This window comes from Pipistrellus hanaki (genome assembly GCF_964339955.1).
Source record: "Pipistrellus hanaki genome assembly, chromosome: 8".
Lineage (NCBI taxonomy): Eukaryota > Metazoa > Chordata > Mammalia > Chiroptera > Vespertilionidae > Pipistrellus > Pipistrellus hanaki.
This window is the reverse complement of record NC_140510.1, coordinates 56,517,145-56,533,315: the sequence shown is the minus strand read 5'-3', so window position 1 is coordinate 56,533,315 and position 16,171 is coordinate 56,517,145. Positions and strand designations below refer to the sequence as shown.

At 42.7% G+C, this 16,171-nt stretch overlaps 1 protein-coding gene across 3 annotated transcripts in view; it reads right to left on the bottom strand.

Annotated features, from left to right (window-relative positions):
- Positions 1 to 16,171, bottom strand: part of DRC11 (dynein regulatory complex subunit 11) — a 107,303-nt gene that overhangs the window by 47,051 nt on the left and 44,081 nt on the right. For all 3 annotated transcript variants that reach the window (XM_084892760.1, XM_084892761.1, XM_084892762.1), the window contains exons 7-8: positions 10,972 to 11,056; positions 946 to 1,065 (exon numbers count right to left, since the gene is read on the bottom strand). In XM_084892760.1, the coding sequence (XP_084748886.1) occupies positions 946 to 1,065; positions 10,972 to 11,056 (205 nt within the window). The remainder of the gene's footprint in view (positions 1 to 945; positions 1,066 to 10,971; positions 11,057 to 16,171) is intronic.

Sequence of the window (16,171 nt, the reverse complement as noted above, 5' to 3'; positions counted from 1 at the left end):
GGTTGATGCTCAGTCACTGAGCCACACTGGCCAGGCCTTGTGAATAGCTAGTAAATAAAAAACCATCACTCAACACAGACCAGATTGTGTAGCTGGTACTTTCAGATTTTTATGAAACAAGCTTCATTGACAGTGAATTTTCAATCTGCAAATGGCAGATGCCCTCAAGCATGCTGAGAGAAGAGATGCTCAGAATAACATCGAAACTCTTCCAATTGTTCTTACTCTTGGGGACTGCTTAAAACTCTCTTTCCAAGCGAGAGGAGGGTTATTCAATAAGCATTATTGTGTGAGCTGTCATTTTTGAGGGTGGGGGGGAGTTGAGGGAACAGTTTCTAACTTTTGGGGTGCAGGCAGATTAGCAGGGCAATAGGTGGTCTCACTGGAGATACTCAGAGGGTTTGGGAACAGCTGAGAGGGTTTCCTGGGAATAGCACCCATGGGGAGAGGCAGGGAAAGGAGCTGCAAATCAGGGCACAGGGAGAAGCTGGCTGTTATGCAATGACAAGGAGCTCTCAGCTGGTCCCACAGAAAGCCAAAGAGCTGGGAGAACCCTTCAGAGTTGTCCCAGTGAGGTGAGGGGGCTGTGCTTTGTACGCTAACATGACTGTCCTTGGATGCAGCTGCTCCAGGGTGGGGTGGGGTGGAGTGGGGGGGATGGTAACCTCAGGTGGATCAGCTCCCTTAGACCCGGAAGTCAGAACATTCTGGGAATTTGGGGACTGGGGGCCTGGGTCCAGAAGGGGATGCCCAAGGGGCCCACCTCAGCACAGAAAGGATGGCATCCAACTGTCGGTCGGCATAAACAAGACGGGAAAACCACCGGTTGACAGCATGGTTTCCTAGGAAAGGAATGACTGCCATCTCAGCAGATCCGAGATGATTCCATTGACTCAAAGCAAAAGAGCAAAAAAACTCAACTTTCTAAAATTCCAGATTCCTTACCTTACTTTTTTCTTTCGGTCCTTTCTTTTCCTTAACTTTTTGGTCTTTCTGTTTTTCTTTTTTCTTTTCCTTCCTTTTCTTTTCCTCCTCTTCTTGGGTTGCAATAATATCTTCAATAACCTGGTAAGAAACAAAACAACGATAGCATTTTAATGGAGCCCTATCAAGAGGAGATCTGTTTTTCTTGTCTGGATGGAAGTGTTTGCCGGTCAGTCTCGGGTCTCTGCCTGCTCTGGGCCCGCAGGGTGGCTCCTCCTGGGATATCACAGGGCTCTCCCTGCCTCTGGGCCGGTTTGTCAGTGGGAGGCAGCAGTATGGCCTCTGAGGGCAGATGGAGAGAGAGGTGGAGCATTCTGAGCCCAGCTCCTCCCTAAGGCAGAGCTGCTCAACTCCCATTGAGATGGAGGCTTTCTCCTCACGGCCTCAGGGCCAGGCCTGGCCACACCTCTTCCCCAAATTCCTGTTTCCTGCCTGGACTCCAATGGTGACAGCTGCTCTTGCAACAACATCACGTTCCCGTCAGTGATCACACGTCTCTTCTCAGAGCTGGTTGCTTCCAACTGAGGTTTAATTTATATTTCCTGCAATGACCAAACCCGTTTACTCCTCCACAATTAAAACATTTGTTAAAGTGGTACCTGGTTCATACAGGACCAGCATCATTGAATAATCAGTAAAGGCTTCTAAAATCCAGTTCAATACAGCAGATGTCTGAGAAGCTCTCACTTGCTAGGATGGAGAGCTATGGATTTTGGGAGCTAGGAGGGTGAGGATGAGAGGACACACACCCTGCGTGACCCTCAGTCTCTGCTCATCATTGGCCATGGGACTGAGATGTGCGACATACCTGATCTGAGACTCAGTTTCTCAGCTCTATAAGGAAGGTAACACGCCCCTCCATACCACTGGCAATATGCCAGGCCCCGGCTCTGTGAGCTCCACCAACTAACTCCTTGACTCCTAGACTCAGCCCTGGGTGGAGCTGTTATCACCCTTCTACTGGAAGGAACTTAGGCACAGAGTTCAATAACCTGGTCAAGGACATACAGCTAGTGAGTGGCGGAGCTGGGATTAAACCAGTGCTCACCAGGATGCACTTCATCATGTAGGAGAGAGGAGGTGAGATGAGAAAGGATATGTGTAAACTCATCCTATAGTATGACATGCATGTAGTAAAGAATAACGCTCTGCAGCTTCAGGATACATGCATGTGCAGTCTAAGCATAAAGAAACGAAAAGGAGCCGAAACCAGTTTGGCTCAATGGATAGAGCGTCGGCTTGGGGACTGAAGGGACCCGGGTTCGATTCCGGTCAAGGGCATGTACCTTGGTTGCGGGCATATCCCCAGTAGGGGGTGTGCAAGAGGCAGCTGATCGATGACTCTCTCTCATCGATGTTTCTAACTCTCTATCTCTCTCCCTTCCTCTCTGTACAAAATCAATAAAAAAAAAAAAAAAAAAAAAGAAACAGAAAGAAATAACAAACACGCCCTTGTGCAGAGCACGGTGGGCAGTTCCAAAGGGCTGACACCACCCCTCTAACGTGCTGTGTTAACACATCCTCCTGGGAGCAAGGCCACCTGATTATGTCTTATTAGTATTTACCCAAATGCTCATTTATTCGTTGTAATATATATATATACTAGAGACCCAGTGCACAGATTTGTGCACGGCTGGGGGTCCTCAGCCTGGCCTGTGCTCTCTTTCAATCTGGGCCCCTCAGGGGATGTTGGAGTGGCCTCAGTGCAGAAGTGGCATCCCCTTGAGGGATGTAGCAGTGCAGAAGTAGCAGGTGGCTGGGGAGGAGCTCCAGCCAGGGCTGGGTGCAGTTCTGCAGCTGCTCATCCTGGCCTCGCTGTGCGTGCTGCCGCCACTCACTCGGCTGAGTGGTGCTCCCAATGTGGGAACGCCCTGAACACCAGGGGGCAGCTCCTGCATTGAGTGCCTGCCCTCTGGAGGTCAGTGCACATCATAGCAACTGGTCGACGGGTCGTTCCGGTTGTTTGGTTGTAATGGTTGCTTAGGCTTTTATACACACACACACACACACACACACACACACACACATTTAAAGTACATTTTTATCGATTTCAGAGAGAAAAGGAGAGAAGAGGGAGAGGGAGAGAGAGATAGAAACATCAACGATGAGAGAGAATCACTGATTGCTGCCTCCTGCACGACTCTACTGGGGATCAAGTCCACAACCCAGGCTTATGCCCTGACTGGGAATTGAACCCTGATCTCCTCGTACATAGGTGGACACTCAACTGCTGAGCCACACTGGCAACTCTAGTATTATATTTTTGATGTTTATTACCTATGTTGCTCTTGCAAGTTTAATTCACACCTTTAAAAGTATGAAAAGCAGCTTTATCATGAACAGAACAGCCATTCTGGCACCATCTGGCTTAAAAAAAAAAAAACCCTAAACAAAACCATAGTCATGTGAGCTTGCATTCTAGGAGACTGCGGTGGGGTGAGGCCCTGAGAAGGGCATTGGGAAGGTGAGAGGTGACGTATGTGTTGTGTGGATTTTTTGGTAATAAAAAGGGTGTCTTTGGATAGGATTAAAAGTCCCTTGTCAAAATAGCAATGTTTTCCTTGGGGATCGAGTTCGCCTCAACTCATAGAACCAAATCATGGCTGCCCATGAGTGTTGTATTCTGAAGCACTGTGGGGCACGGACAGTTTTTGGTTCTTGGATGTTTAGAAACTTTTAGAAATGCGAAGACTTTTAAAAATACATAAAAATGTGAGCAGTTGAAAAAAGGATGAAATCTTTATTTGTGGAGCATACAATTCAGCATATCTTTTAAAGCCTTATCAATTGTGTTGTTTGTTCATTTAGTTTTTGAATAGATAATACATTTGCATGGCTCAGAATTCAAAAATAACAAAAGAGCATGCAGCGAAACATTTCCTCCCGTGCTGTGAGCCAGCCAACAAGATCCACTTTCGAAAGCCAACTTATACTTTAGAAATGTTTCCAGAGCCATTGCAAATAGATACATGCGAACATGTGTGTGTACACACACCCAGGTACAGAAAACTAACATTGTTTGCAAATCATGTCCATGAAAAAGGGTATGTGATTGTGGTGGTCCATCTTTTAAATCAACACTGAATTTATTTTGCTCATGCTCTTCAATTACAGCAAAATCCTCCAAAGTGCACACATATGTACACATACATACATGTTTTATAAGCATATATTTGCTGTGCAGCAATCTCCATAAATCAATTTTAGAACATTTCCAAATCTCTATAAGATTCCCTGGTGTCCATTCATTGCTAATCCCTTTTCTCTAGCCTCTCCTCCTTCCCGGGCGAGCACTAGTCTACTTTCTGCCTCTAAAGATTTAATGTTTCTGGACATTTCATATAAATGAAATCATAGAACATGTAGTCTTCAGTGTCTGGCTTCCTTCACTTAGCATGTCTTTGAGGTCACCCATGTTGTAGTGTATACCAGATGTTTGTCCTTTATTTATGTCTGAGTAATACTCTATATTGCATGGATTCACCACATTTCACCTCTCCATTTAACAGGTGATGGACATTTAAGTTGTTTCAATTTTTTGGCTATTGTGAGCCAAAATGCTGCTATGAATATCTATATATGTAAAAGCCTAAGTAACTGTTACGACTGAAGGACTGGAACGACAGGTAGACCATTCACTATGACACACTGAACGTAAGGGGGCAGGCACTCAACCCAAGAGCTGCCCCATGGAGGTCAGTAAAGCCAACCTCCCACTGCCAGCCAACCTCCCATGATCGCTCCCCCGGCCAACTAGCTCCCCATCAGCTCTGGTCGGGGGAGCCAGCTGGCCAACCTCCCGAGGCCCCTACCCCGGCCAGCCGAACCCCCTATAGTCCTCGATTGCTGTCCAGGCCGAGAAACCTCGCCATGCACAAATTTGTGCACTGGGCCTTTTGTTCATGTATAACTTTTTTTGTGTGTAGACCTATATTTTCATTTCTTTTGGATAGAATTGCTGGGTCATTTGGTAAATTTATGCTTAACTATTAAGAAAGTAACAAACTGGTTTTCCAAAGTGGCTGCAATATTTCACATCCCCACCAATAATGTATGAGGGCTCCCTTTTCTCCACATCCTCAACATTTACTGGCAGTGGCAATTATTCCAGGAGGCAAGAATCTTTTGATAATGGCCATCCTAGTGGGTATAAAATGGTATCTCTTTGTGGTTTGAATTTCATTTTCCTAATGACTGGTGAAGTTGAGCACCTTTTCATGTGTTTATTAGCAGTGAATTGTCTAAGTCTTTTGTCAAATTTTTCATTGCCTTATTTATCTTCTCATAATTGAGATGTATAAGATGTCTTTGTATATTCTGGATACAAGTCCTTTATCAGGTGTATGTTTTCAAATATCTTCCCCCAGTCTGCTCTGGTCTTTGCATTTTCTTAATGTCTTTCGAAGTGCAAAAGTTTTGAATTTTGATGAGGTTCAATTGATCAATTTTGTCTGCAGTGTAGCTTTAATTTGCATTTCTCTTATATGAGGGTGATCATATTTCCATATGCTGAATACCTTTTATTATGTTTCAAATCCATTTAGGTTTTCTGTTCTGAGAACTGTCTGTTCATATCTCTTAGCTGTTTTTTTATGTTGGGTAATTGATGTTCTTATAGAGCCATGAGAGCTCTTTATATATTAGAAAAATGATCTCTCTGTATGATACTTATTACAAATAATCCTCCCAGTGAGTCCTCTGCCATTTGACTTGACTTGGGGTTGGTTCTGCCATGCAGGTTAAAACTATTTTTTGTGTGTAGTTGAATTTATCATTTCTTCTTCTATAACCTGGGTTGTGCAACAGCAGTAGAAAGGTCTTTCTCACCATGAGGTTATGACATATTTCTTCCTTGGCTTATTCAAGTCCTTTAGTGTTTTTGTTTTGTTTGACATTTAAATCTTTGATCCATTTGAAACCATTCTGGGATAAAGAGATAGTGATTTAAATTTCTTCTTTTTCAGATGACAACCTGGTTATTCTAATACCATATATTAAACTAGAGGTCCAGTGCACAAATTTGTGCATGGGTGGGGTCTGGCCGGCCTGCTCCAGATTGGGGCCAATTGGGCTGGGCCAGTCGGGGGGAGGGGACTTGGGAGGTTGGCTGGCCGACCCCACCCCCTGGTTGAACTCCTGGTCAAACTTCTGGTTGAGGGGACAATTTGCATATTAGCCTTTTATTATGTAAGATGGTCTTTTCTTCTTAGACAAGAAAGGTGAGGTGCCACATTTATTATATAACTATCTTTCCATATGTACTTGGGTATATTTCTTGAGTTTCCATTCTTTTCCTCTGATGTGTCTTTCTAGTCATTTGCTTATACCAATGGTCCTCTAATGACATGCTTTCATACCCAGCAGGGTTCATTACTCCCTGTTACACTTTATTTTCTGAATTTTACTGGTTGTTCTTGGTTATTTACTTTTTACCTGAAGTTTAGAATTGGGTTGGTCACCCTCCCTGTGCCCCCTTCCGCCCATGCTCCAACATAATGCTCTTGGTATTTTTATTGGGTCAATGACATTTATAGATGATGCTGGGGAGAGTGGAAGTATTTATGATGTTGAGTATTTCTACCTAAGGACACTGTATGCTTTCCCATCTTTGTTTAAAAATTATTTTTCTAATATATTTTTATTGATTTCAGGGAGGAAGGAAGAGGGAGAGAGAGAAACATCAATGATGAGAGAATCATTGATCAGCTGCCTCCTGCATGCCCTCTACTGGGGATCGAGTCTGCAACCTGAGCATGTGCCTTTGTTCAGAATTGAACCTGGGACCCTTCAGTCTGCAGGCCTATGTTCTATCCACTGAGCCAAACCAGCTAGGGCTTTCCCATCTTTTTGTTTGCATCCCTCAAAATATTTTAAACTCTTCTTCACATAAACACATATTTAAGTTTACTCTTGGGTATTTTATGTTTGTGTTGTTGCTGTTGTAAACGGGCCCTTTTATTATATTTCCTATCTAGCTGCTGTTTGTACCCACAAAAGCTACTGCTTTCTGTACATTGATTTTATAATTCCCTCATCTGATTTCTCATATAAGTTAGTTTTTCAGTTTATTCTCTGTGCCTTTGTAAGTATATAACATATGTTCAAAGGGTGATCATTTTGCCTCTTCCATTCTAATCTCCACATCTCTATGTTATTTATTTATTTATTTTTTTGTCTGACAGTAATCAATAGATCAGATGGGAGAATGAGAATGATGACAAAGGCCACTTTTGTATTTTTTCTGACATTAGTGAAAATGTTTCTAGTGAATTTCACTTAGGATGACATTGGCTTTTGAACTAAGATGGAAATACTTTGTCACGTTAAAGAAGTAGCTGTATATTCCCATTGTTTTTATTTTTTAACTAGTAGCCCTGCGCATGAATCTGTGTGCCAATAGTTCACCAGTAGCTCTCCACCTGTTGCCTCGTCGTTGTCCTGTAACTCCCCCCCTCCTGCCCCCCCGCTTCTCTCCTCCCTCCCCCATAGCTTGCTGCCCTGCTCCCTCCTGTAGCTCTCCACAGGCTGCTTGTAGTTCGCTGTCCCACCTTCCTGCTGATCTGTGACGTGGTTGATTGTTACACTTCATGGCGTAATGAGCATTTGCATACTACATCTTTATTATAGGATATCAGGAATGGATGTTGAATTTGCCAAATGACCTTTCAGCATCCACCGTGATGAGCTTATGGTTTCCATGTTTGGCTCTCTTTATGTGACACAGTGTATTCATATGCATCCTGAGACTGAACTGTTCTTGCATCCTGAAATAAACGTGCTTGCTTGATTGCGGTGTGTTGCTTATTTAAGGTGCTGTTGGGTTTTAGTTTGTGAATATTTCAGTTGAAATTTTTGCACTGATTGTCATAAGGAAGACTGATCTGTGGTTTGATTTGTACTCAATCTTTTGGGGGCTTGGTATCAATGTGATTATGCTCTTTTCATTAAAAAGTATTTGTACTGCTTTTATTTTTTACAAATATAAACTTGATTACATGCATCATTAGAATGATTAGGCTGGGTCTACCTCTTCATCCTATTACAACTAACATTTGTTACATCGGCTAAAGCTTCCCAAAAGCTTTCTGTATGCCCAGTTCTGTTTTCAGTACAAGTATCATCCCCTCTAATCAGTGCATCAGACCCAGGTGGTAGGCACTGCTTGGGTGTCCCTGTGCAGATGAGAAAACAGAGATTCAGGGGGATTAGCTGGCCTCAGGCTGCAGACCTAGCATGTGGGGGACTGTGACTTCACCATGCCAGTTCGACTCCTCAATCATCAGCTCTCTGGCCCCTTTGTGTTATTTTAATTATTAACCAGGCATTCTCAGTTCTCTCTTGTTTTTAGTTTGACTAGATGTTAACTCTACTTTTAGATGTTCCTCCTGTACAATTTAGACATTCCACTGACATTCTTAATCCTATAATTATTACCTTTCTAAACTAACATGCAACGTGTTTGGCTGCTTGCCAGGGACTTTCAAGACAGGACTTGTGCCTGATGATTTAGCTGGAGGGACAAGACCTAAACATAACGAGTGAAATAACATCAGTCCAAACCACAGTCACTCAGGTAGGGCTTGGTGACCTGCCAAACAAGGGTGTGGGTATTAAGAGTCCTCGGAATTCAGAGGAGAAAGATGGGAGTCCTCTGGAGGTGGAGTCCTCCACAGCTGCGCAGTCCCTACTGTAGACCAGTAGCCTGTTTCCTGCTTTGTCAATGCTATAAACAAGGCAAACATGAACAGCATTTTCAATGTCTGTGGCAGGGATCAGTGAATTACAGTGCCTGTGCCAAATCTGGCCTGATGCACATGTTTATAAATAAAGTTCTATTGGAGCACAACCACGTTCATCCATTCACATATTGTCCATTTTTGCTTTCATACTATTGATATAATGGCAAAGTTGAATAGTTGCGGTAGAGAATGTAGGTACCACAGACTCAAATATTTACTACCTTTGTCCCTTTATGGAAAACATTTGTTGATCCATGGAAGCTTGTCTTATTATTTCCTTAGTATAAATTCCTTCAATAGTATTTATGGGTCAAATGATATACAGATTAAAATTTTTAATATTTACTTAGTCCATTTCTCTTTAAAAATGTTATGCTCATTTATGTATCCAGCAGCAATGTATGGGAATGTCCCCCCCCCATGCTTAGAAACTCCAGTTATTATCATGATTTCAAATTTTTATCAATCCTATATGTGAAAAAAGATATAGTAACATTTTCATATTTAAATTTCTTTGTTAGTGACTTGTAAAATTTCTTCTATTAAATTTCTGTTTGTATTCTTTGTCATCTTTTCTACTGAGGTGCTCAGATTTTTCTTATTACTTTATAAGAACTCTTTATATATGAGAGATATTTATTGTCACATGTTATCAGTCTATTCTTTTCCCATTACTGTGATATTTTAATTACTTTATAATTTGATTTATATCAAGTGGGGCACGTTCCCTGTGGTTATAGCCCCTTTTCAAAAACTTTTCACACATTTTTCACATATTTATTTTTTCATGTTAACTGGAGAATAATTTTGTCAATAAAATTGTTTTGACTTGATTGGAATTGCATTGACTGTATAGAACAATTGAAGAATAACATGTACTTATTCTTTATTGAGTCTTTCCAGGGAAATAACCCACCAGTTTATAGGTTCAAGTCTTCTTTCAATTTCTGTAGTGTAATTTTTATAAATATCATTTTGTATAATATGTCAATACCATTTTTAAGTTTATTGTGTTTTCTAGGAAGATGATCAGATAATCTAAAAACAATGATAAAAGTATCACTTCAAAGTAGTTATAACTCTTTTTCTTATCTTATTATAGCATTAGGTAGTAAGAACTTACAGGAAAATATTAACTAATACTTCTTACAGCAACCATTTTCCCCTGAGTTACACTTTTGAGGGCAATGCCTCTAAAGCTTCACTGATGAGAATCATGCAAGTCTTTTCTTGGTTTCTATGGTGCTCTAAGAGTAAGAACATTTTCCCTATCTCTAGTTTATTAAGACATTTCTAAAATTAGCTTTCCATGTCAATTTAATCAGATACCAGGGAGACAACCAAACAGCATTTCTCTGGAAGATCGTCTATGTAGCAAACAGTAGAGTCTTGATGGGTGAGAAGGACCTGAGCAGAGGAAGGTGGGTGGACAGGCACCGTGGAGGGTGGGACAGACCTGACATATACAAGGGCATCTCGGGTCAGCAGCCTGAGGGTAAGGAGGAAGGTGAGTGGGTGTGGTAGTGACTGTGGTGATGATGGAGCAGGAGACGAGACTGAGGTGAGCAGGGAAATGGCCATAAAGGGCTCCAGAAATCAATCCGCTCAGAATTTACTAATATGAGCTTCACATGTTATTGCATCTCATTCAAAGGCCAGAGGAGAGAAAGGTAAGTTCGTTCTGAAGTAAATTTGAAAGTATGTGCATTGATGAACTCATAGCAAGACCTAGTAATTTAAATGTTTCATCTTTGCAGTGAAGTTGCTTGTGAAGGGGGCATCAAAAGAATCAGGAGACTGGGTATGAACTAAATATCTTCACTTATCTATTAAATATATTTAATATTACTTTTGCAAAAAGTACTATGAAAAATGTATGTCATTAAGTCTTATTGTGATAATTGACGAGCAACAAAGTTAAAAAATAACCAAGATCTGCCCAGCTGATGTGGCCCAGTGGATGAGCATCTGCCCGTGAACCAGGAGGCAGGAGGTCATGGTTTGATTCCCAGTCGTGGCACATTCCGAGGTTTCAGGCTCAATCCCCAGTAGGGGGCATATGGGAGGCAGTTGACTTATGATTCTCTCTCATCACTGATGTTTCTATCTCTCTCCCCATTCCCTTAAAAAGAAAAACATAGTAAAAATAAAATAACCAAGACCTAATAATGACAAACCTATCAACTCCAAACTTTAAGGAAATACAATCACGGTATATTTACATTTTATTTCTCAAGCATATTTGTACCTGTTGTGGTGTCTTGTTTGAAAAAATGATAGCGGAACCTCCTTCTTCTACTTTAGGGTATTCGGGGAAGGTACCAGTTAAGTTCCTGAGGAGGAAGAAAAGGCAAATTTAATAGAAAGGGTCGCATTCCTCTCTGTTATAGCCCCCCGTAGCTGGCTCTGCTGATGCTCATTTAAATAAGTGCTAGCTATTTGGATGGGGCCACCCTGAGGTTTTGCAGGAGCAGGAGGGTCTGGGACCCACCCACAGGAGCGGGCTTCCCTCCTGCAGGAGCTGCTTCTCTTTCTCTCTCAGGCAGACTGGATGTTTCGTGTTTTTTTTTTGTCCCCCCCCCCCCCATTTAAATTACTGAGATACTCTGTGCTTGAGTTAAGAATCAAGACAGAAGCACAAATCATTTCTTCCTGTTTAAAGTTTAGGATAAACACAGGAGTTTGAAACTAAACAGAAGGACGGAGGTGTTACAGTTACAAATGTAGTAATAATGCATGAAATACACACGCATGCTTCAGGCTTTAGCAAGTCCAAGGGTCTATATTTTATGGGTGCCAAGTAGTAATTTACTTTTGCTGTAACCATATAATTTCCTACATTTTGAAAAGCAGGCTTTGTAATTTAATGTGGAGGCATTTCAGGAGGAATGTGCAGTTAACGTTGCTAAAGGAACGGACTCTGACACAAATGTTATGTTTACTCAGCACATAGAAGCGAGTTAGTTCCATCAACATAGAATCCAAGGGTCCAAGGAGACAGCCATGTTTTAAATGACTCTACTTTAATGGTTCTCAGACTTTTGGTCCTAGGAGCCCTTTACACTCTTAATCCTCACGAGAAGATATTCTTTCCATTGCTTTTTAGAGAGAGTGGGAGAAAGAGAAGGGGTAAAGAGAGAGAAAAATCAATGTGAGACTCATCGATCTGCATGTGCTCGGATCAGAGGTGGGAGCAAACCCACGACCCGGGTACATGCCCTTGACTGGGAATCGAACCTGCACCCCTTCTGTGCACAGGCCAATGCTCTAACCACTGAGAGATAGTATCAGGGCCCTTTTACACTCAGTTTTTCAGTATCCCAAAGAGCTTTCTGAAAATGTTATTGCTATTGATATTTACGAAATTTTATGTAAAACGGAGACATTTCTAAAATACGTATTTTTAATTAATTAAAAAATTACAATAATAAACCTGTTATATGTTCACATAAATGTCCTTTTTAATGAATAACATATTTCCCCAATAAAAAAGTTTAGTGAGAAGAACGTTACTGATTTGCATCTTGGAAGTCACTTTAAGGTTTGGCTTACTGGAAGTTAGCTGGATGCTCCCATCTGCTCCTATGTTGACTGTTGCCATATGTTGTTTTGGTTGAAGCTTAGTAAGAGAACCTAGTCTCATGTATATGAACAATTGGAGAAGAGAGAGCAATTTTTTTGTGTGTGTTAATCCTCACCTGAGGATGTTTTTTCCCCCATTGGTTTTTAGATAGAGTGGAAGGGAGGGAGAGAAAATATTGATATGAGAGAGACACACTGATTGGTTGCCTACTGTACGCACCCCCACTGGGGCTGGGAAATGAACCTGCAACCCAGGTACATTTCCTGGACTGAGAATTGAACCTAAGACCCTTCAGGGCTTGGGCCAACACTCTAACCACTGAGCACCACTGGTCAGAGCAAGAGAGGACAATTTTAATAGCCTTTTAGACAACAGAATACTCCACTTTGATTCAACATGACTCAACACGTGGTAGCTTCCTGAAGGCTGGCTGTGACATGGAATCTGAAACCACACCAGTGAACTTGCTTTCTCCATCGTGTGAAACTCCGCCCGCCCATCTTCAGTGCTGGATATGTCTTTTGCTCATGCACTATTTTCTAACGCCAGGTATTGGTCATTGGGTGCACTACATTATGCGGATCTTCCTGATGTCGATACGTTTCCTCACATCAAAATCACATTCCTTAACAACCTCTAACAAAAAGGCTAAGTAATGGGAAGCTCTCAAACTCATGGAGATACCATAGGGTTCTGAATTTTTCAATTTTCTCTAGAGAGCTCAAATTTTACTATTGGCAACAAATACCCTTGGTTGTTTTCCTTTAGGCTCATTTAGTTCATTTTTGAGATAATTTCTGCCCCAAACCCAACTCTGAATCACCAGAATTCATCAGGTGTTTTTTTAAATAAAAGTGATGTCCATAAAAAGCGGGTGTTCAGCTTGTGATGGTGGTCACACATGGTGTGCAGCAGAAGGCATATCTGGGCACTCCTGACTCTGTCTCACAGAATATTAAAAAGCTGTGTATTCAAGAGTCAAGTCTTAATAACTTAGTTATATCTTTCTGCACCCTCAGGGGTCGTTAAAGAAGGAAGACCAGGGTGACAACAAATGGGGGTCTCTGCCTTGCTCTCTGCTGCTCCCCCCACCACTGTGTTTTGGTGTGAATGTCAGGAACCATTGCAAATGAGTCATATGGAAAGAGTTTGACTTTTAGATCCCGAAACGTTCTTGGAGAGCTCAGAGGTCACAGACTTTGAGAACCGCCGCTCCAGAACATCTCCCTGAGTCGCTGCTCAGATGCCCCCATGGCGGTCAGCTCCCTCCCCCACAGGCAGCCCTTCATTTCCAGACCTCAGCTGTCCTGAAGTCCTTTCTTACACTGGACCAACTGCAACCTGACTCCTTGTTTGACATTCTGGGGATACACAGAACTTGATTCTTTCTTTTCCACATAATTGCTAGCCAAACATTTTAAGACAGTTATGTCATTGTCTGGTTGAAACGGCTCAGGTCTCTTGAATCTTTCCTATTGGGCTCATTTTGTGGGAATGTGACTCAGTTCCTCAGCATTGCTTTGGAAGGAACTGAACACAATGCAGTGTGTGTGTGTTTGGGAGGGGGGCAGTCTTTGGACAAATGCACTAACACTGAGGATGGTGGGTGATCACACAGTGTGTGTGACATTCTGTCTATTGAGCTACCATCATCACAGCTACTTTGGTGTCTTCACACACTCATTCACCATCCACCTATCCATCTATCCATCCATCCATCCATCCATCCATGCATCCATCCATCCACTTACCTACCCATCCATCCTTTTATCCATCCATTTATCCATCCATCCATCCACCCATCCATCCATCCTCCACCCATTCATCCACCCACCTATTTTTTCATAAATCCATTTATTTGTATAGTCAATCAATAAATACCTGGTTAGTACCAAACTTGATTCTAGTTGCAACGAAGGAGACAGTGATTGAACATTAAAAGATGCTGACCTTGCCCTCATGCAGCTCACATTCCACATCACATGGCACAATATTTGGTTGATGCATGTGTTTGACCTCAGATGCTACTTATCCACAAGATTCATAGCTCAAACCTCCTTTAACTTGCCTGACCATGTTTTGTCTCGATCTATAAATCACTTGGCCCAGCTGGTTTCTGGACAAAAACTCTGAATGCACTGAGCCTACAAATTAGAGCGTTCTCTCTCTTCATACCCAGTCCCCTGATTCCTTTGATACCACTTTTACAAGCAACTCCACTGTATGATTTTATTTCCACATTTAAAGCTCGAACGGTTGTGAGGACTCAAAGCAGATGTAGCAGTTTATATAAACTAAAAACTAATAGAATTTACATGCTCCATTTTTTACAGTAGAATTCTCAACTTTGTCCCACACCAACTGTCAGTAAGACTTAATAGCATATATTTTTATAGTACTTTTTTCAAAAGTAATATTAAACATATTTAACATGTAAGTAAAGACATTTAGTTCTTCTTAGTTACAGTAGTTTAAACAATTAATAATCTGAAATGGAATTAGTCTTATCTTGAAAGAATGTAAAAACTGAAGCCAAGACCAGTTTGGCTCAGTGGATAGAGCGTCAGCTTGCGGATTGAAAGGTCCCAGGTTCGATTACGGCCAAGGGCATGTTCCTTGGTTGCGGGCACATCCCCAGTGGGGGGTGTGCAAGAGGCAGCTTCTAGCTCTCTATCCCTCTCTCTTCCTCTCTGTGAAAAATCAATAAAATATATTTTAAAAAAACTGTTGCAGGGCACACATTTAAAAGATAAATTTTAAAATTCATATCCAGAAAATAACAGCATAAACTGATAGCTCTTCATCTTGTGCTCAGGCACACGGGAACACACACACACACACACACACACACACACACACACACACACACATGCTTTCTTGTGCTTATGCCACTCCAGTCTGTCCCTCCGTGGCCAGGGGACCTCTGCTCCCACAGCAGCAGCACCCTGCTTGGTGACATGCTGAGGGCACCCTGGCTGGGACTCTGACCCGTGACTTGGTCACTTAGAGCAGTGGCCAGCTAACCCCGGCTTTCGAGTCACATGCAGCTCGTGAGCTACCGTTTGCTGCTCTGTTGACTAATGAGTTTGCTGATCACTGATTTAGAAGATGCTAAGAGAAAAGAGTTTTTGTATTTTCTTGGCTGCTGGGTGTCTGTTTTCAGTGTGTGGTCTGGCTGAAATGGGGGCTCTGGTTAGGATGGGGGCGCTGCCTTCCCCCTCGGCAGTCTGGGTGCTCAGGACTAAGCCACAATTGATCCATCACTGCTCATCATGAGGCAGCTGCAGCTGACAAGTGTTTCAGTGCTCGGGGCGCAGCGCACTGAGAAGGTGTGAAGCCTCCGGGGAGAGACGCGTATGCTCAGACGTGAGCGAATGGAAACGTTATTTTGGCTCCCATGGCGTTTCTGGCACTGGCTGCTGGGGGCTGACAGCATTCCTGCAGGAGAGAGCCCATGGGGGGACTTTCAGGAAAGTAACTGAGGACTTCAACTTATGGGGTGTCAAGAAAAATCAAAAGTAGAGACAGTGCCGGGTTTCTGGTGGACCCCCATCCATCTGCCCCTCCACCTCAGGCATGCCATTCCTGCACTAGTGTTTGCTTCCCCGAGTCCGAGGGTCACCAAGGGGCAGAGGCTGTCCTTTCTCTTCCACAGGGACACTGACAGGTGCACCTTCGCCACCCGCAGTGACGGATCACCTGCTGTGTGCCAGGGCTGACACATTGTGTGAACGTAGACCTTTCCCAGCGACAGAAACTATAGCAGGATGGGCTCTGTCTGAAAGGACCCCTACCCCCTCCCCCCGCCCCCTCCTCCCACACACACAGCCCAAGGTCTCGCTGCGGAGGGCCCACTCAGGGTGCA